Genomic DNA, 21,115 nt, shown 5'->3' on the forward strand with positions numbered 1-21,115 from the left:
TATCTAACAAAAAGCTGAAAGAAAAGGTTAGTTTTTCGATTTTCTTAGAAAAAAGCAGCTATTCTTTTAGTCTGAGAGTCCCGTACAATTCTTTTAATTAATACAATTTTACCATATTAAGCTTTGGAGCTTGAAGTATTCTTTCAGTGCTCTTACAATGTCAGTCTAGTTAGGAAGTTGCTTTTTCGTATTAATAAATAGGTTAAAATCAAATGTTACAACATTCAATGAAGGAATCAGAAATATATTCCTTTTTTTTTAAAAAAAAGTGAGAATAGTTAAGTTAGTAAACAGTGCTTTATTTAAAACAAAAATGCAGAAATACTTTCATATATATAGTTTGTCTAGTAAGTTTTTGATCGCTGCATTGATCTTTTTTTATTTATCTCTCCTGTTTGAGAAAGTACATGAATTCAAATTTTTTCTTTTCGAATTATTACTGTTTGACCGTATAGTTCTTAAATATCTTGAAGATAATTTGTTGGTAATTCGAATAGAAAAGTATACCATTTATTTATAAGTTGAGCATATGTTTAAAGTCTTTAATTTATTTTACTTTAAATAATTTTTCGCTAAATCAACTGCGATACTGCTATCTAGTTTAAGAGCATAATTATTCCTTATTTTTCTCAAATTCTAATATAAATTTCGAATCATAGTTAAGAATTTGTACACTAATTCATATATGCAGTACTACTTTCATTGCACTTACTGACAATTTTCCTGGAATTGCAGAGTAATCTTATTTTAATAAGTTATTTCAAAATATTACATTCATTTCAAAAATTGCTTAGACTTATGTGGGAAAGGAAAAACCATTTCAAAGTTCATTTTATTTTATTGAAAATCTTCCAATTTTAATGAATTGAAATCTTTATCATGAAGTGCATTGCCTGGTCCACATTTCCCCACAAATATCTTAGGTAACTGTTGTTTGTAGATCCACTTCAAATTTTCATCACAAACTACATCATTATCTAAAATGTAATTTAAAAATTATTATTATTTAATGGTACGCATGTTGTTTACACATTAAATAAAAAACTTCTAAATCATTTATTTAATATCTCTTAAATCTTGTAAGGTTTTATCAAAGTTTTCTAATGTTTCTATATAAAACTAGCCGCTTCTAATAGCCAGCTGATGCACCTTCTTAAATAAATAGAATTTTAAAGAATTAGAATGTCGCGATTTAAAATCTTGCAGTCAAAATTCAAGACAACATGTAAATATAATAAACTCATATTGGTCAGATGAGAGTGGATTTAATTTTTGTTTCGAACATGATCGCATAGTATCGTAAGTACTGTGGTGAATTTGTTATTCATGTTTTTAGTAAAACATTACCTAAGATTAAAAAATATCAATTATGGTAATGGATAACAAACTTTTAATGGATAACAAATGAAATTAGCATTATTGAATTATTTGCTTTTATAAATTGTGCGACTCACAAGGGAAACTAGGGAAGTGTAACTCGCCAATTTTTAAATAAATTAGTGGGATGTATGCCTTATGAGGAATAATTTTAGGGGGCAACATTCGTTTCGGCCCATAGAAGGTTCTGTGAGAGATAAAAAATAATTCAATGTATAGAAAAATCTGTATTTTATTACTTTAATGCAGACTATTAGTTATTGTAATTGTCTCATATTCCAATTAATTTGTAATTAATTGGATAATTAATTAATTTGCTAATTGATAAATTAATCAGAAAATTAATTAATTATTAATAAATTGTTAATTAATTATTAATTAATTGTTAATTAATTAATTGATTTGCAATTACATACTCCAATTAATTTGGAAAGTTTTTTGGGAAAAAAATGAAAAAAATTTGATGTAAAATTTTTTTTTTAAATTAACCTAACAGGTTTTTCTGAAAAACTACAGATATATAAAATTTTCGAAATCAATTTTGACAATAAATATGCATTATATAGTACGTGAATGTACCAAAAAATTAATTGGAGTATGAGACAATTACAATAACTAATAACTAATAGCATTAAAGTAATAAAATACCGATTTTTCTATATATTGAATTATTTTTTATCTCTCACAGAACCTNTACGTGAATGTACCAAAAAATTAATTGGAGTATGAGACAATTACAATAACAAATAACTAATAGCATTAAAGTAATAAAATACCGATTTTTCTATATATTGAATTATTTTTTATCTCTCACAGAACCTTCTATGGGCTGAAACGAATGTTTCTCCCTAAAAGTATTCCTCATGAGGCATACATCCCACTAGTTTATTTCAAAATTGGCGAGTCACATTTCCCTAGTTTCCCTTGTCAGTGCATTTCATTTATCAGGGTTTTTTCACCAAAACTTAGCAAATTGTAGCACATTTCTTTAAATTGAAAAATACACAGATATAAAACAGTAAACTATACTTTTTAAAGCAAAAAATAAACTTTAAAATAAATAATTTAGTTAAATGACTCTGTACTACAAAAGCTAAAATACGGCATGTAAGTAAATGAGTATTTAAGTTAAAAAATTAAAATGAGTCTTTTCATTTACTTGACACGTATAATTAGTAATTAAAATAAACTTAAGCTTGCTAATCAGTTTTATCTAACTTTTTGGAGCATGGATTTGATTGAACGCATTGGAAAGTTTTTGCTATTAAGAGCTTTTCTGATCTTAATATTGAGACTTAGCTGATATAAGTTTTAAATGTGTACTCAAATGTATAATTTATTTACGTTTGAGACATCTATTATAGCTTAAATTGCTGTTCTTTTTTATACTTTCTTTAGCTTAGGACCCTTAAAAAAACACTGTTAAACTTTTTATTTGTGCATTGCAGAATGTCTTCTACCTTTTATGCTTTACCAAAAAGATGATAATGCAGTTTATTTTAATGAGAATAGCATACCTAGGCTAATGTTTATATAGACTAATGTTTCTAGTATGTTCACTAGACTAATGTTTCTGTGCGCAATTTTAGGTTCAAGTCAATTCAAGGTTAAAAGTCAATTTTAGGTTTACGGCTATCAATGTACAACTCCGTAACCTTGAAATTTTGAACCCAATTCAGAAGACAAGAAAATTCCTTGATCAAGCATTTAGAAAAACTATCCTTTGGGGAGAAATGTTTGCTGGAACTAGAAGAAAAGCAACCTGGAGAGGAAAACAACGAAACCCTCCCACTGTTAGCCCCACGACAAGAGATTCTAACCCATGATCTGGCAAGCACTGGGGATGCTTTACGTCAGCACTGAGATCGCAATGCAATCAGAATTCGTATTGCTCAGCAATCGCTGAAGAACAGAAACCCGTGTCCAGATATTTCATCGTATGCCGATAGACATAAATCCTTATTACGAACTACTCGTACTCATTTGAATTGATTCTTATATTTATTAAAACTCTCTTATTATTTTCGTATTCAAAAGACGTTTTATTCAGATAGGTACAGAAAAACATTTTCCATTGTAATTGGGTATAATATAGCCTACGTCACAGGTTGTATTGTTCCTACTAAATTTAACCCATGAACGGCATTTTCTGCGAGCCTAACTTCAAGCCACAAATAAACAAACGAAGTGTTCGATCGTTTAAAGATTTTATTGCATTATAAAGAAAAGTTATTGAAACTAAATACAACTAAATAAACAACAACAACTAAAACAAATAACAACTACTAATAACAATAACTAAATAAACAACAACTAAATTCCATTCGTTTAGCATTGCGTCATATGTTGTTCCTACTAAATCGAAGTAGTTGTGTTTTTTTCATATTATACCCAATTGAATGATATCGCGACCAATTTGAGGGATACACGATATTGGCCACCAACTTATTAAATAACGATTAAACAACGACTTCTCCGATTATTTGACATTTTTCATTGGAAGTCAAAGATTTAACTTAAAATTAAGGAAAGTTCGATAAATGAAAGCACCACTTCAAATACGTATGAGCAATTAGTCCATAATTGAGAAGCGTCCCAAGCGGTGAGCATATACTAATTTTCGGGCATTGGTAAAAAATAAATTTTCAATCCTTTAATATGCCGTACTTCCCTCTACAGCTTTCATAATTAACTAATTATCAACACTGTAGAGAGTTGCAACACTTATGTATATATTTTTTTTATTTATTTATATTTTTAGAATTGCACTTGAAAAATATTTTACCGAATAAAATTGCTTCAAAATTATGAAATATCTCCTTGTTAAAAGTAAAAGCAAGAGCACTTACCATCCATATACACTGCTTGCAACTGACTCCAGATTTTACCCCAAACATTTTCTGGAATGGATTTTAATCTATTTTGCGAAAGGTTCACAGTGTTTAGATTTGGATACCCTTCAAATGCATCTGTTGGCAATTCTTCAATTTCGTTTGATCTGAAGATAAAGAAAATTCGACGTAAATATTTCACGATTCAAGTTAACTCATTCATATTGAGCTTCAAACAAAATTATTTGCTCTGCAAATTTTTAGATTAAACGTTATAAATATTTTTCTCTCTGATGCTGTTCCTCCTCTGTTGTTAGTTCTGTATTTGTTTTTGTTCTGTATTTGTCTTGTACCTTTTTAATGTGCCCCAGCCATTGAAAAAAAAAACTTAATAAATATTTAAAGGCTTAAAATAAAAATAAAAATGTGTCATAAACTTTTGGTTTTTATTGACCTCCTGATATTCCAGCTTTAAATAATGTCTGAGAATGTGATTTTCGCATAAAAGTATGTAGCTTTAAAATTATAAATGGCAGAAATATGAAATTTGGCAAAACAAAATCTTTGAACTCAAATTTCAAAAAGGAAATAACTGAATAAAAATAATAGGATTTGGATATATATATATATATATATAAACAGTTTTTGATGTTTTTATTAACTACCTCCCAAAACGGCGATTGGTCAGATTTCAAAGGCCTTTTAAAAATACTATTAAGGGTGGTAATTACTGAACATCTTGACTATTATTTCTTTAAATATAAATTATCATTCAAATAGAAGTTTAAAAAATTAGTTCCTATGCATACCTTACCAAAACTGAAAATAATGATACAACGCGTTTTTGAATAATCCATGCATCATTTAGAAAGAAAAATTAAAATAAAAGTCATCATACTTGGCGTTCAAAGACCAAAGCATTTTGGCTGGATTTGGAAGCATAGATCTAGCCACAGATTTTATTTTGTTGTCATTGAGATACAGCAGCTGAAGATTAACTAGGGAAGCAAAAGCTTTTTCTCCGATTCTTTCAATTTTGTTTGAAGATAAAACTATTTGTTCCAAAGACGCAGGCCCTCCTTCAAACCAGTGATTCCCTACTTCCTCAATATCATTGTTAGCAATTGTAATATATCTTAACTTCTTCATGCGACTCAGCCTGAATTTGTCCATTTCTGTGTGACTCTTTTCAATGGCTGTATAGAGGTATAAGGTCTCTAATGAGTTCTCAAGTCCGCTAAAGGGTATGTCTCCAAATGATCTCACGATGCAATTTTCAAAACGTAGCTTAACAGATGAATGGCCTTTGAAAAAGTCGGAACGAATATCACCTAAATGTGACCTGAAGATTGCAAAAGTTACTTTATAGCCGACTGTATTTTTCACGACAGGTTCAAGCTCATCCATACTATTAAAGCCTTCACAGTTCACTACAGCGTGACCTTGTTCTTCCGCGCAAGAGCAAGGGTATACTGTTTCTCGGGGAGGGCAATCGAGGGCAAACGCTACAGCAGCAATTTCGAAAATCAGGATGGAGAGCAGCATGTTTGCAAGAAAGGTCTATAAAGAAAAAATTTGAGCATTTTATATCAAATTCCATTGAAAGCAACTTTATAAATCACAAACGGTAAAATTTTATTAAAAACTTGCATGCCTTCCGGTGTTATAATCGCACACATTCATCAAGAGGACAAAATACAGGAATAGTAAAAACAGAAATGATATTGATCCGACGGAGGTTACGTAATACTAAAGAGATAAATATATAGATAGAATGACTGACTAATTAAATGACAGAATCTGCCATCTTGTGTTTTTATCTGTGTGCATATATATATATATATATATATATATATATATATTCGTACAAAAAATTTATCAGAGAAAGTATAAATGTTTTTTTTAAAAGTTCTTGCTTTTAGTTCAAAAATTTTCCATTATATAGCGCTCTAACTCCTTTTTAGCGTTGTTCTGTACCGTTATGATGTAAAAAAATTTCTTACTCAGAATACAATATTTGATGATGAACATTTTGAAAAATAGTAATGTGATTTTCAGTCATTTTTTCTTGATTTCCCGCATCGCCATCCTTTGAAACATTTTTGACAATAAACAAGGTTTTTGAGAGGAATAGGTCATGCCTTGTTACATGGGTTTACCGAAAAAAAATATTTTCCAAATTTATTTCCTGCAATATTTTTATTAAAAACCGTCAATCTAGTTTAGGACACGTACTTGCATTTTAATTATGTGTTCCAGAATGAGATATGCGTAAAGACATTTTTAGTATTAGAATATATAAGATTAAAAAAAAAAATTAAAAAAACTAGAAATTTTTATAATATGAATTCAATTTTACACTAAACAGAATATTACACAAATTTTTGTTAGTGGTTTAGTTTCCTTGCGAAGTAATGTAATTATCCAATTTATAAATTTATTTTATTCTATTAATTACTGTTTGTTAAATAGACGTTAAACTACGAAATATTGTTGCAAATTGCATTGCTTTTGTTGTGCATGAGGCTTTTGACATCATGATGTTTTGGTGCAATAAAAAATGCTATTTCATTTTGTTGTGCTAAATTTTATTTTCAATGTTGCTTATTTATCGCCTAACATAGTTTTTTTAAACTTAATAGAATTTTTTTTAAACATTTCATAGAAATAAAAAGTAAAATATTGATATTTTTCGGTGATATATTTTTTTAAAGAGATTTATTTGAGACTTACTTACTTCCACACATTTTTTCTATGATCTTTTATAATAAATTAACGTTCTTTAAGATAATCAGCTAGTTCCCCAAGCATTTTATTTAGGTCGCACTAGAGCTGCACAATGGTCTATTTACATAATCAGTGTTAAACAGCCGAACCAATTTTGAGTTTACAACAACTAATGTTCAACTCCGTAGCCTTGTAATTTCGAATCCAACCCAGAAAACAAGGGAACTCCTGGATCAANTATATATATATATATATATTACTTACTAGACGGTGAGTCTTCGGCCGGCTGGTTTTGAACTACGTGAGTTCAGCACCCTGCAGGGCACTGTGAACGCATACAGCGTAAAATCGTTTACCCATATAATACGTGAAATAAAAAAGACATTATATATTAATTCATTTTATCAGATTTTCACAAACTAAGTGTTAAACTTAATGGTTCAAAGTGTTGACCTAAAATATTCTAATTTGCACTAATGTTACGGAATCAGGCACACAAAAGAGTAATTTCTCTGAATAAATCCTTTTTTTTTTCTTTTTTCTTTTTTTTTTTTTAAGTTGACAGATTTAGATTTTAAACCTTCAAAGTATATTTGGTAGCCGTAATGGTTCCAGTAGCTTTGTCAGAAGTGCATTCGTAAGTTTGGGCCCTTTAATATTAGTTTCACTTCTTACACATTTAACTATATTTCGGGAGCTATTTAAGCGCCTCAAAAAATATTGCAATCGTTTATCCAGCAAAATATTATTTTTTTTATTATTTTGGGTCGTTTCTTGTAAATATTTGTTAACTATAGTGAAATTTTACTCGATAATTTTTTAGCTTTTAAATTTGTTTACAAAAAATACACATTTTAAAATTTTTTGACGACAAAAAAATAAACAAGCAAGCATATTAAATAAATTTTAAAAAATCAGTTTTTTAAATAAGTTTTTTTAGATATTTATTATTCATTGAAAAAATAAATAAGATGTTATTACACTGGTTTGGAAATCAAAAACTTAATGTATTATATTATAAAAAACAGTTTATTGTTAAAGATGAGAAATTAAATAACTGTTGTCACTCACCTCTTACTCACTGTGTGTAAGGCTAACTAATACAATTTAATTTTATCATCGATAACAGATGTTACATATTATGATAATAATATTTTTCAGGAGTTCACTGATAAGTAATAACATCATTACATTTTAATGGAGTTTAAATTTGCATATCTGTGCAAGAACATAACAAAAAGGAAAAAATGCCAACGTAAGTTTAAAAAAAAGCTAAGAAAACAAATTTAGAACAGAAAAAAATCTTTTAAATTGAGTCAAATAATACAGATAATCAGAATAATTTTAGCTGGGAAAGATTTTATAAACAAGAAGTACAATTTTGTGCTAGTACCTATTTTTGCGTTTGACATCACTATCTGGACAGGTGGAGTAGAATTTCTTAAGTATTTTTATTGTTCTAATCTAAATAATATTAAATGCAAGGAATTAGGATTAATAATCTAAAATTTAGAAGGATGTCTCAGGACAAAATGTATTATTTGTGGCTGTTCATATTTACTCATCTGATTTAGCTATCCAGTTGATGGATAGAAAAATAAGTTATTGCATCAAATATAATTTTTTGCTGAATCTAATGATACCAAAATCTATAGTACTTATAGTTTTGAATTACAAGGATTCTTTTGTATAAGTAGTACTCTTTTTTTGAATTGCACTTCTGAATTGTATGAATAAAGCCTTTATAACTTCTAAACTATTCCTCCTATCGATTCGTAAATAATCTAGAATCCAAAAAAGCAGTAAACTTTTAAGTTAAATGGATTAAACTATTAAGCAAACTATTAAGTTAAATGGAAATTAGATTCAGCAAATCTATTTTTTTGCTAAATCTAATAAGAAAATCTATATTACTTTTAGTTTAGAATTACAGGTATTCTTTTGTATAAGTAGTACTTTTTTTTAATTGCACTTTGCATGAATAAAGCCTTTATGACTTCTAAACTATTCCTCCTATCGATTCGTAAATATAATCCAGAATCCAAAAAAGCAATAAACTATTAAGTTGATCTGTTTTAAGTGACGTTAAGGGAACATTGTCGTACATTTTATTATGAGCGCCATGCCGAAGTATTGTTTTAGTTTTCAATACCTGAATTTGATTGATATCAATTTTCCGAATTAATTTATGTGTAGCAAGTTAGGTCTTTAAATTAAATTGATGTTATGAAAGTAATAAAACCTTAAAATTTTCCATGCAAATAAAGTGTACTTTCTTCATTAGTTTGTGCTGACAATATATATTAAGTTATGAAATCAAACACAAGCACGTACTTTCTCTGAATAAACATACCGTGTTTTAAAATATTTGGATTTTTGAACCAATCGATCTTTACAATTTTTTCAATCTGTAAAGTATCCTTCCCATAATTTCGTCAACAGAGCTGTCGAAATTTGGAATTTTCAATGTTAATCTTAATTTCTGCGTTCTTCCCACAATACCTTTAAAACAATTCAAAATAGTTAAAAATATTTGACGTAAAACTTTAAAACTCATTTAGTCAAAAATAATTCATTGGAAAAAACTATTTTCATATTTATTCATCGTTTTGTACTTTTTTTAATAATGGTCGAAATCTAAAAATCTTTCGTATTTGTATACTATTCAAATGAATAGTATACAAACTATTATCTAATTTTAAAGAATGTTGTTTTAAAATACAAAAGACAACATTTGAGTAAACTCAGCTTCATTGTTTCTGAGCAATAGAAATTTCTAAATAGGTAAATTAAAACCAAAAATGTCTAAATGTCCTTAAATTTTATTTTGTCATAAACAATTTGATCGATTCCATTCAAAAAATTTGAATCTTGTTAGTTAATGCAAATTAATGGGTGTAGTTAAAATTGGTGTAAAAATTTTGATACATCATAATTCAAAAAAATCTCAATCCTTTTTAAAATTTTTTTAGAAGAAATATTTGTTTTACCCTAGTTTCTATGTTTCGATTTATCTCGAGAACTTTTGATTCGAAAGTTTTTTCACACAATCATAATATTCATTTATCCAAGGATATATTCACATGAATAATTATTTTTATCACTTATTTATAATTTTTCTCAATTTATTTAATAAGAGTGTCAACAATTTGAATTGTAACTAAAATTTTAATTCCATAAATGAAATCTATTTAAAGTATAATATTATATGGCGAAATGCAAAATTTGAACAATATTGATTGAATAACTTCTGAGTTACACAATTTTATAATACCGTACATTGAAAATTTAACTTCTTGAGAATTATTTGACCAATTTCGTCCAGATATTGAATTTTTTATTTTTAATTCTTCAGTTCAAAATAAAGTAAAAATGTGTCTGCTTTGTGTACAGAAATGCTTCAACTCACTTAAAAATCTCTCGAGATACAGCAAAATAAGGCAGGAAGTAAAATTAATATAACGTGGTCTGAACTTCCGATCATCAAAATCTGTGATTTTGTGATCGGATGTTCTCCGGTTTAACTAATGAAATTATATTTCCTGAGGCTATTCCCCCCTCCTATTTTCAACATCAAGAATCCGAATCCTTCGAAAAAATGTGATATTTATTCCCATAAGTTCTGAGGATTAGTATGTATAACAAATCTGCAAAGTAGAATGTGCGATTTAGTATTTCCAGGAATTATATAAAATTTCAAATGATAAACCGTCAAATTATGAAATATGATTATTTCATAGTTTTAATTAGTAAGATTATGATTTATCAGATAGTTATTTTTGGTCCAGTAAATTCTAGACTAGCATCTAGTAAATTGTTATTCTCATTTTGTTTTCTTTAACAAGTGAGGCATGATGTTTTTTGTAATTGCCAAATATTATTAATAACAAGCACATTAAACAGGATTTTAATCCTTCAGGGGGGGGTGTGAGTCATTTACCTGTGCGCCATTTCCCAAATGGAATTGCCCGGTATTCTCTACACTGATGAATTTTTACGGTAAAAGATTATTGTCTGGTATTCCCAAGTCATGGGCTATTGCAGGATATTAATTACCCTGATGCTTTTCGTTATGGAAAATTACTTATAACCAAATAATTCGAATAATTTAAAATTTCTGTTTTATGGAGAAAAGAATTGATTTATTGAATGAAGAAAATGTTAATTTTCTTTGATTGACAACTCAATAATATGCTTTTAAAAATTGGAAAGTGGGCAAAAATAATGCAGTGTTTCTTTCACCGTGATTCTTACATTTAATTTTTTCCCAGAATATTATTTGTTATTGTATACAATGCCAAGCATGTCTTGAAAGTACTTTTGGAGCATACTTCATTCATTGGACTGGCTGTATTATTCTCAAATTTTATGTAACTAAAGGCCCCTAATTTTTCTCTTATTTAACATTTTATTTTAAATATCTGTGAAATAAACAATGAAATAAGCTGTGTGAATATTTGATGGACTACAAAACTACCAAAAGAATTTAAATTATATCTTTACTATTATTACAGAGGTTGGTTTTTGGTTTTATTGAGGTTTTTTGTACTTTGTCTAAAAAAACAAGTATTTCTCACATTGCCAGTGCTTCTACTTTATCCTAATATATGTTTAATTATGTACATTATATTTTCTGAAAGAAGTTCTTAAAATTGAAATATTTTGTGGCTATTAAATAAGTGTAAATAGAGTACAAAGGTATAAATAGAGCAGTAAAAGGTGTGATGAATATTTTGTGGTATTTTTACATAATCAATCATTTATTCAAACCATTCAATTTATATGAACTTTAAGGAAAAGAAAAAATCATTTCAAATTTCATTTCGCTTTTATTGAAAATCTTCCAATTTTAATGAATTCAAATCTCTATTCTGAAGATTATTGCCTGGTCCGCATTTGCCCGTAAACTCTCTAGGCAACTGCTGTTTGTAGATCCATTTCAAGTTTTCATCACAAACTATATCATTACCTAAAATGTAATTTAAAAATTATTATTATTTAATGGGGAAAATGATGTTTATAAATTTAATTATAAACCTTTAAATTATTTATTTAATTTCTATTCAACATGGAAAGGGGCTTTACACCCATTTTTTTTTTCAAAAATAAACTAAAAACTATGAAAATAATTTTTTTTTATAATTGACATTTGAGTAACTGACATTTATGAAACTCATAGAAACGTATGAATAGAATTAGTTGTATTATATGCCTTTAACTACATGTATGTACTCATACGTTCGGCGTTTTTGTGCCTGTGTGTGCCGGCGTGTTTGTGCCTTTCGGCGTAGCATGCCATGCGACGAAGAGAAAAATTGCGTCATTGAAATTGAATTCGTCACTACTTACACGTCTCACTAAATCCCGCGATTATTTTCATATTTCTGAATATCTCTAAGAGGTGGCGCAACTAGTCCACAATTTTCATGATCAACTCTTCACAATTTTCACAGTGAGATTTCGAATTGAAATAAAATCATTTTGAACTTTCTGTATTTTCGCTTTCATTAGTGTTAAAATTTCACATTAGCATTAAAATTATTTCACTTCATTAGTACTAAAATTAATTATTATTAATTCATTATTAGTATTAATTAATTATTATTAATTGTTTCATTAGTGTAAAAAATATTTTTCAAAATATTTTTACCTAATTTTAAAAGTTATTTTTTGCAGAGATTTATCTACAACCTCTTAATCCAATAGAGTTAATAAATATGTTATCACAGTGTATTTTTTTAAGATAAAACTTGGATGCATTGCTGTTAAAACTAGAGATGAGTGAACAAGACATCGTACGTTTTACCACCAGTAGACCAAGCAAAAAACTGCTTGCATACAAAAATATTTTGCATTTTCGAATTTAGGATAGAACATATATAAATTTTCAGAAATAAAAAAAAATGCTTTTTTGGGTCGGAAATTCAAAAAAGAAAAAATTCGACAGAGAATCCGACAGAAAAATCTGATTCTATCAAAATTAGTTTCAATTACTTATCTAGCAGAAATTTAATTCCCTCAAAAAAAGGGGTAAGCGTACCGAGGAAATTAAGGGAGTTTTCAATTATGTATGTTAACATTGAGTTATGATAACAATAAGTACCAATTATGTTAACATAACTGAGCTTTTTGTCACAAAATACCCTGGGTATTATTTTTTCTGAAAAAGCATTGTTTAGTTCATACACACAGTAAATCTTTCAGGCATTTCATATATAATATTCGTATAAGACCTGAGTTTTGTACCCACATTTCAACTTCTTAATGATCACACGATTTTAAAGAAAACGCTAACATTTAAATAATAAAATAAAAGTAATTAAAGTAGTAAAAGTCCCTACTTTTTTATTCAAGAAAATTTTTGAAAACTAAGTGTTTGTACAATATAGGCATTACATTTTTTAATTTTTGTGTTAATTTTTCGCTTGAAATCTAACTAATTAATTATAGTTTAAAATAAACGAACTATCACTAAATACACAGAAAATAGTCTGTTACTGCCATCTGATGTACAGATTGAGAAACATACATGATTCCGCGTATTTGAAATAGAAATGTTTCAATCTTTTTGGCGCGTTACTTTTAAACACTCCACCAGCAAAATATCATCGGCACGACAAATAGAGCATGAAATTTCACCCCGTCATTTCAAGTGGAACGAGAATGAAGTAATTAATGCGCAGAACGATAAGGTTGATACAATTAACTTAAAAGACTACACAAATTCCACTTAATTACTTACTTATACTCACTTAATTATTACTTAATTAATATTTATACTTACTTTATCACTCACTTAAATATCAAGGCCAATTTTGTAAAAACTTTCATTTCAGTTTTCATTGCCGAAAATAAAATAAAAATAATAAAATAAAATAAAAAACATTGTTTTTCTAATTTTTTGTGCTAGCGTAGTTTATAAAATGTCATACAACTTCCTTAATTTTTATTTCTTTTCATATTCATCATTAATAAGTTTGAAAAGCTAAGGCAAAAATTCTAAGTAGAATTTTTATGTTAATATGCCAGCTTTAGGAGATATTTAAAAAAAAAAGATAAAGATTTATCGTTCCTCGTGACAATTGAATGAGCTAAGTTCACCAGCAATTGGTCTTGCGAACTTAGTCCGGAAAAAGCACATTTCGTTTGACAAGACAGCGCCTCAAGGAAAAAAGTACGATTCAGCTCAATAGATGGCAGCACTATTCGTTCAAGACACTATTTCTACAATTAAGACATAAATCTGAAGGGGAAGAAAACTTTCTCCAGGTTTCTATACCCATGGTAATACTCAGCAAACAAACACAAAATTTTACGAGAATATAAATCGCTTATACTCGATATGACTTACCAGTTTTAGAAGATCAAACCCTGTTCTTTCAGACCGAAGTTCGATGTTCTAACCACTGGGAAAATAAAGATTTAAAAATGAAAAGATAGGAGAACTTACCATCAAGAAACACTGACTGAAGGTGACTCCAGATTTTACCCCAAACATTTTCTGGAATGGATTTTAATTTATTGTGAGAAAGGTTTACACGTGCCAGTTTTGGAAATCCTTCAAATAAGTCTGATGGCAGTTCTTCAATTTCGTTTGAACTAAAAAATCACATTTGAGTTTTTTTTATCTAATTCATTTATATTTAGTTATATACAGTAATAATTTCTTCATAAGCAGGATGATTCAGGACTATAATTTACGAACATACATGCTGGTCAGGAACATCACCGCATGCAAGAATCAGCAGTCAAAAACGCAATGTTAACGTGCTACATTCCACAAGACCTAATACTACAAGGTTAGAAGCAAATCATTAAAAGTGGCAATTTTTATTATTTAATTAATGTTTTATATAAAATTTCTGCCAAAGAAATTTTTTTAAAATAAAAATAAATAAAAAAATGTTCATTGTTGAGGCTTGCAGCTGCAACAACGATGAAGTATTAGTCGGTGAACGTTTTCAAGAATACAATTTCGAATGAATGATTCGTGAATCTGTAACAAGTTTGCATTTGTGTTAATTGTAACATGATTTTTGTTTGTTTTCATGTTCCTGACTTACATATAGATATTGGACTATTAGTTCTGAATCACAGGTACACTTGTATGAAATATATAAATACACTGGTTATCATAAATTAAGGAAAAATCACAAAAATAGCGATAACTCTTTCAAAAGTAAGCCAAACCGTGCAAAATTTGCATATGTTGTCCACTAAGAGTAGCTGAGTAAAATTGCAATATGCAAATTAGTGGCGCTGCACTCGGCTTACGTCATCTGCCTGGAGCATAAAAGTCCAAGTTTGAGAGAAAGCACACAAATTTTNAAAAACTTCAAAATTTAAGAAAAAAAGGTGATATGCTAGTTTTAATTTAAATATTAAGTGAGATGAAGGAAATTGCGATTTCATTTTTAAAAGTTCCTTACATTAAGGTTGGAAGTGAGATGTGCTTATTTTAAGGAACAAGGCTAAATGCTTTGCTGTTAGTCTACTTCTGAAATGATTTTTTCTAAGGTTCGTAGTTGAAAACTCTTGCTCACATATATAAGATTAAGCAAACATGCACTGATTTTCTGAGCATGAAATATTAAATTTTGGAACCTAGCTTTTGGTAATGATTTGTAAAACTTTGGAATAGTATTTAGAAACGACTGCTTCATATGATTGTTAGATTGTCCGCTCTTTGGAGCGGAAACTAGCCTCAGCTCCTCGAGAGAGACAAGCCTCAGCTAAGTCAGCTCCTCGAGAGAGACAAGCGCTAGTTGGAGCCAATCTGCGGCTATTCTATAAAGAACTTCTGCTTTCAACATTTTACCAATTGAAACTGTCTGAGCTAACTATATCCATCAATTTATGTTTTGTAGAACAAAAATAGAGAAAGCAAAAACTTCATCAGTACTTTGTTGAAAAAGGAAAAACAGAAATAATTTTAAACACAGTCGACAAGAAAATGGATGTATATTGTTTATATTTGCCACTGGTCGGCAAATAAAAATTCTATCCGTGGGCCAGATAAAATCTTCCAGAGGGCCACAGTTGGCCCGCGGGCCGTAGTTTGCCCATCCCTGTTCTAACCACTGCGAAAATAAAGATTTCAAAATAAAAAGAAGGGCGAACTTACCATCAAGAAACACTGACTGAAGGTGACTCCAGATTTTACCCCAAACATTTTCTGGAATGGATTTTAGTTTATTGTGAGAAAGATTTACACGCGCCAGTTTTGGAAATCCTTCAAATATGTCTGCTGGCAGTTCTTCAATTTCGTTTGAACTAAAAAATCACAATTGAGTTTTTTTTTATCTGATTCATTCATGTTTAGTTATATGCAATAATACTTTCTTCATATACAGGATGATTCAGGACTATTATTCACGAACTTACATGCTTATCAGAAACGTGGCACCATGCAAAAATCTGCAGTGAAAAACGCAATGTTGACGTGTTACATCCCACAAGGACTACTACTACAATGTTATTGGCAAATCACAAAAAATGGCAATTTATTATTTAATTACTAATTTAAATAAAATGTCTGCCACAAAAAAATTTTTAAACAAGTGTTTAATGTTGAGGCTTGTAGCTGCAACAACGATGTAGCATTAGTCGGTAAACGTTTTCAAGGATACAATTTCGATGGAATGATTTTTGAGCATGTAACAAGTCTGTATTGTGTTTTATTGGCTACAACAACGATGTAGCATTAGTCGGTAAACGTTTTCAAGGATACAATTTCGATGGAATGATTTTTTAGCATGTAACAGGTCTGCGTTGTGTTTATTACATCACGATTTTGGTTTATTATCATGTTCTTGGCCTACATGTAACATTGGACAAATAGTTCTGAATCAGCGGTGCATTTGTATGAAATATATGAATGTTTAAAACTATTAATTTAAAGAGAAAATGTGTTCTAAATGCTTATTGGATGAGTTATTATGTATGGAAATGAGTAAAAAGTATTTTCAAGAAATATTTTTTTCTTCACTTTTTGAAAATTTGGAGCGTAATAAATAATATTATTAAAGTTTGCTGTAATCTTAATACAAGGCTGCATAACCGTATAACCATTCCTCAACTTAACTATACGTTATTATAATTCATCATCGGTTTTGAATAATTGAAATTACAGTGTGGGCGAGTATAAAATACATTATTTTAAGGAACCTATGCTTCAAATTTATTATCTGAAGCTAATTTTACCCGAATTTATGTTAATAAAAATAAAATATTTCTTTCAGGCTTTAAAGTTTCAGTTTACATGTTTTTTAAGCTAGTGCATAAAGTGTACTATAAAATCTAATTTCTCTTTCTGACGATTTCATAGTTGTCTTTCTTTTAATACTCAAAAATATCATACATTCAAACTTTTTTTTTATAATTAGTCTTTAAAATTTCTGATTCAGACTCTTAGGCCCGGTTTGACTCAGTCAGAGTTTAGAAACAACAGCAAGCTACTTTACTGATACTGTTTCACTTTTTTGAAATATCTCAAGCTTTTTTTTTTCGTATTTAAAAATTGGTTTATATCTTTATGTGCTATTATTACTTAAACAAAAAGCAATAATCATAGGGGCTGAGAACTACGCATTCTACTTTAAAAAAATTAATGAAACTAGAAGCTTTAGTACCTGGCGCCTAGTATCCAAAACATTTTGGCTGGATTTGGAAACATGGATCTGGCTAGAGTTTTGATATTGTTGCTATCCACATACAATTGCTGGATGTTTGACAAAGAAGCAAAAGCTTTATCTCCAATTCCTTTAAATTTATTACCAACAAGAGATATTTGATCTAAAGAAACCGGTCCATCTGATAACCAGTTATTTCCCAATACATCAAGATCATTATTACCAATGGCAGCGTATTTCAATTTCTTCAAGTGATTCAGCCTGAATTTGTCCATATTTGTGTGACTGTAATCAAGGATTGTATAGAGGTACAAAATCTCCAAAGAATCCTCGAGACCGCTAAAGGGAGTGTCGCCAAATGATTTTACAACGCAATTCTCAAAATTTAGCTTAGTGGATTTGTGACCTTTGAAAAAGTCCGATGGAATATCACCTAAATGTGACCTTAGGATGGAGAAATTTACGTCATAACCGATGGTGTGTTTCACAGCAGGTTCAATCTCGTGAATGCTGTTGAAGCCTTCGCAAGATATTACTGCTTGACCTTGTTCAACTGCACATGAGCAAGGATATACTAATTCTCTGGAAGGGCAGTCAATAGCAAATGCTGCCACGGTGATTGTGAGAATCTGGAAGAGTAACAGCATGTTTGGAAGGAAAAACCTACAAAGAAAAATTTATTGCACATTTGAAATCGTATGTTATTAGTTTAAAGTTAGACATTTTAGTATATAAGGTGTTTGTAATTAAAACGGGCCTAATCAGAAGCATTTGCAAGGCGTTCTAACAGTCGAAAATGCATAAGCATTGGTAGAAAAACTAAGTACGATATGGCAACGAAAATTCTGCATAACAAATTTTAGTTCAAAAACTAGCCAATTGAGAAAGAATTGGCACAATTTAAAAAAGAACAATGTAAAAATTAAACACGCACATTAATTAAAGTGGTTTGTATTAGAAAAACACAAACGAATCGAACAAAAAACAGGAGTGAAGGTATTGTTTAAATTTATTATCGTCCAAAAGAAAATGATCAGTAACTAAAAATTGCCATGATACAGTGATGATACTGCTATCAAGCAGAGCAGTAGGGAAGGAATCATTGAGTCTGAATTGAATAAAAGTTTGCAGAAATAAAAGTCTACAATCAGTTAAAAGTCAGGTTCTTAAATTGAAACGAGAAAAAAGTCTTGATCGTGTGTTATAATGCATATATAAGACATTTTAAATATTTTAATTACTGAATCACCAATTTGGTATTTAATAACAAATATGATATTTTTAATTTCAAGTTCAACTGAAAACTTTTTTTCATCTTCTTTTTGCTTGAAATATAGGTATTCTGATTATTCTTCAATCTTCTTTTAATTCTTTCCAATAAGTATAATAATGAAATAAAGAGAAAAACATTATTTTTATTTAATTTTTTTTTAAGATAAGATTTTTTATATTTAAAAAAAGTAATAATAAATCTTTGCAATAATAAAAGAAAACAAATTCAGATCAATGAAAAAAATTTCTTATTTTTAACACAATTTATTAATTAATTATGTTAAATTAACTGCTAAAAATACGTAAATTAATATAACGTTTATGTTAGAGGTTAATTTACATAATCACTTACGTAAAATAGCCACTAAAAGTTTATAATTATTTTATTGCTTTTCAAAACCAATGAATCAACAAATTAATGAATGAATTCTTCCCTCAAAACTTACTGAAAATTGAATAAAAACTAAACATTCCTTAACAGGAAACGCTGGCCAAAACTACAGTAGATTCCTTCAACAAGGTTGCGTATCTAGAGTAAATTTATTAGAATAACGTAATTTTTAATCGGGACTTCAAATAATTCTCCATTTACTAAATTTGTTGTCCTCCTATAACGAATTTTTCAAATATATATCTTTTGTAATTTCGTCCCTTTTGATGAAAATTGCAATTAGAAATTAAAAATTTTGGAATTAGTTTTTTGATATAATTCCCACTTCCTTTTTAGAAGTAGACGAAAGACTGTTAACTAATGCATGTAGATGAAGAAATGTTGAGCAATGTTGCAAGCAACGATAAGGACTCAAAAAGTAATAGTGATTCCCAAAATAAAGACACGATACAACAAAAGCAACATTACACTGAAACATTATGATGATTTGAAATAATTAAAAGAGATTTCCAAATGGATAAAAAAACTCCCAATTTTACTTTTTGCTCACTGAATGATTGAAAAATGTGATGAACAAAATGAATTGATTTTTATAAAAATTTACCTTCATGAAATGCTAGGCAATAAAAAAGAAAAAAAGTCGAATAAACATAAGTAGCATAAAAATATTGACACATCGAAGAAACATAGAGACATAATATTCTCAGAATTAATAATTAGTCAACACTTTTGGCCCTTTTTTATACAGTAAAAATTATTATTTTTATAAATCTGTCATACGAATTAGCATATGCATAATCATATATTTTTTACCATATTCATAAATATAATCTAATCTCACCGACAAAAGCCTTTTGTAGCATTTACTTAAATTACTTCAAAAATCTTTAACCTCTGTATAACAAAACACTTCAATGGTGAATTTTGCAACTGAAACTAACTGAGATTCCATTGTAATATTAAACCCGAAAAAACACATTTGCATAATTAACTTTAAACTCGATTCTTCAGTTAAGTTTCTGAAACTTGGTGGAGTTAATGTTTAAACCAGAGGATTGATATATTATTTATTTTCTCAGAGAAAGAAGAAATTTTTCACAATAAGAAAATAATTTGAAATTCAAATTTCAAAAATTTATAAATACTCGTGTTACTCACCTGAAACTCACTGTGGGAGAAACAAAATAAAACAAATGTCTTTTATCATCGTTAACAGATGTTTCATATATATTTTTTTCAGGAGAACATTGATAAATATCACTGAGATTTATAATCAAATTTGAATTTGCATTCGCATATTCTTTCAAGAATTGTTTATGAAGATGAAAATGTCGGAAAAATTACTGTCATAAAAAAGAGCTTAAGAAGCAATTTAAAATTAGACAAAAACATTATAAATTGCTCACTTAACCCTTTGAAGTAGATGGGATACCGGTCTCTCTTTTATTCAAATTTTTCTGATACTTTAATTACAAGCAAAAATATGTTTTGGTATTTTTTAATTATGCAAAACAGTCTAATAGTTACTCAGAAAAATCTGTTAGATTATCTGAAATATATTTGTACTAAAATATTTCAAATATTTATAGTTTTACTCATTCCAAAATGTATCGATAACAGATTTTGTAAATTAAAAAAATTTCAATGATGTTTCTCTTAGATATAAATAACTGCAAATAAGTGCAAATTTAAAAAAATATTGTTTGGAAGTGAGCCGTATGTGGAAGATTTTACCTTTAACACAGAAAACTTATTCCATAACAATAAATTATTAAAATGCTATATATAATATTTCTTACTTATTTTGGCCTAAATTAATATAAAATAATGAAAAAAGTATGAAGACTATGTTTAAAAATTCTGCGTCAATTGTTCGAACTTAAACC

At 28.6% G+C, this 21,115-nt stretch overlaps 2 protein-coding genes across 5 annotated transcripts; both read right to left on the reverse strand.

The window, feature by feature from the left end:
- Positions 1–818: 818 nt before the first annotated feature.
- Positions 819–8,105, reverse strand: LOC107441953 (chondroadherin-like protein). 2 transcript variants are annotated; one of them, XM_016055403.2, is made up of 4 exons: positions 8,007–8,105; positions 5,107–5,768; positions 4,227–4,375; positions 819–977 (listed from the first exon to the last, which is right to left on the reverse strand). In XM_016055403.2, the coding sequence occupies exons 2-4, from the start codon at positions 5,751–5,753 to the stop codon at positions 838–840; spliced, it is 936 nt and encodes a 311-aa protein (XP_015910889.2). In that variant the 5' UTR covers positions 5,754–5,768; positions 8,007–8,105; the 3' UTR covers positions 819–837. The 2 variants fall into 2 exon arrangements, with proteins under 2 accessions (XP_015910889.2, XP_071033315.1); XM_071177214.1 differs by lacking the exon at positions 8,007–8,105 and adding an exon at positions 7,917–8,003.
- Positions 8,106–11,744: 3,639 nt separating this feature from the next.
- LOC107443130 (leucine-rich repeat transmembrane neuronal protein 3-like) lies at positions 11,745–20,479 on the reverse strand. 3 transcript variants are annotated; one of them, XM_043050322.2, is made up of 4 exons: positions 20,388–20,479; positions 17,567–18,229; positions 14,386–14,534; positions 11,745–11,904 (listed from the first exon to the last, which is right to left on the reverse strand). In XM_043050322.2, exons 2-4 carry the CDS (start codon positions 18,211–18,213, stop codon positions 11,765–11,767), a joined length of 936 nt encoding a protein of 311 aa, XP_042906256.1. In that variant the 5' UTR covers positions 18,214–18,229; positions 20,388–20,479; the 3' UTR covers positions 11,745–11,764. The 3 variants fall into 3 exon arrangements, with proteins under 3 accessions (XP_042906256.1, XP_071033316.1, XP_071033317.1); XM_071177215.1 differs by lacking the exon at positions 14,386–14,534 and adding an exon at positions 16,060–16,208; XM_071177216.1 differs by lacking the exon at positions 14,386–14,534 and adding an exon at positions 16,060–16,208 and having other exon boundaries at positions 20,071–20,394.
- Between the last annotated feature and the right edge of the window lie 636 nt (positions 20,480–21,115).

Source organism: Parasteatoda tepidariorum, chromosome 2 (assembly GCF_043381705.1).
Source record: "Parasteatoda tepidariorum isolate YZ-2023 chromosome 2, CAS_Ptep_4.0, whole genome shotgun sequence".
Classification (NCBI taxonomy): Eukaryota; Metazoa; Arthropoda; class Arachnida; order Araneae; family Theridiidae; genus Parasteatoda; species Parasteatoda tepidariorum.

Bases quoted from the DNA above. Each gene is read 5' to 3' on its own strand.
- LOC107441953 (XM_016055403.2), bottom strand. From the start codon at position 5,753: ATGCTGCTCTCCATCCTGATTTTCGAAATTGCTGCTGTAGCGTTTGCC. The intron at 4,376-5,106 runs GTATGATGACTT...CTTTATCTTCAG, and splicing joins CTTTGGTCTTTGAACGCCAA to ATCAAACGAAATTGAAGAAT. The intron at 978-4,226 runs GTAAGTGCTCTT...ATTACATTTTAG, and splicing joins GCAAGCAGTGTATATGGATG to ATAATGATGTAGTTTGTGAT.
- LOC107443130 (XM_043050322.2), bottom strand. From the start codon at position 18,213: ATGCTGTTACTCTTCCAGATTCTCACAATCACCGTGGCAGCATTTGCT. The intron at 14,535-17,566 runs GTACTAAAGCTT...GTGATTTTTTAG, and splicing joins TTTTGGATACTAGGCGCCAG to TTCAAACGAAATTGAAGAAC. The intron at 11,905-14,385 runs GTAAGTTCTCCT...ATTACATTTTAG, and splicing joins TCAGTCAGTGTTTCTTGATG to GTAATGATATAGTTTGTGAT.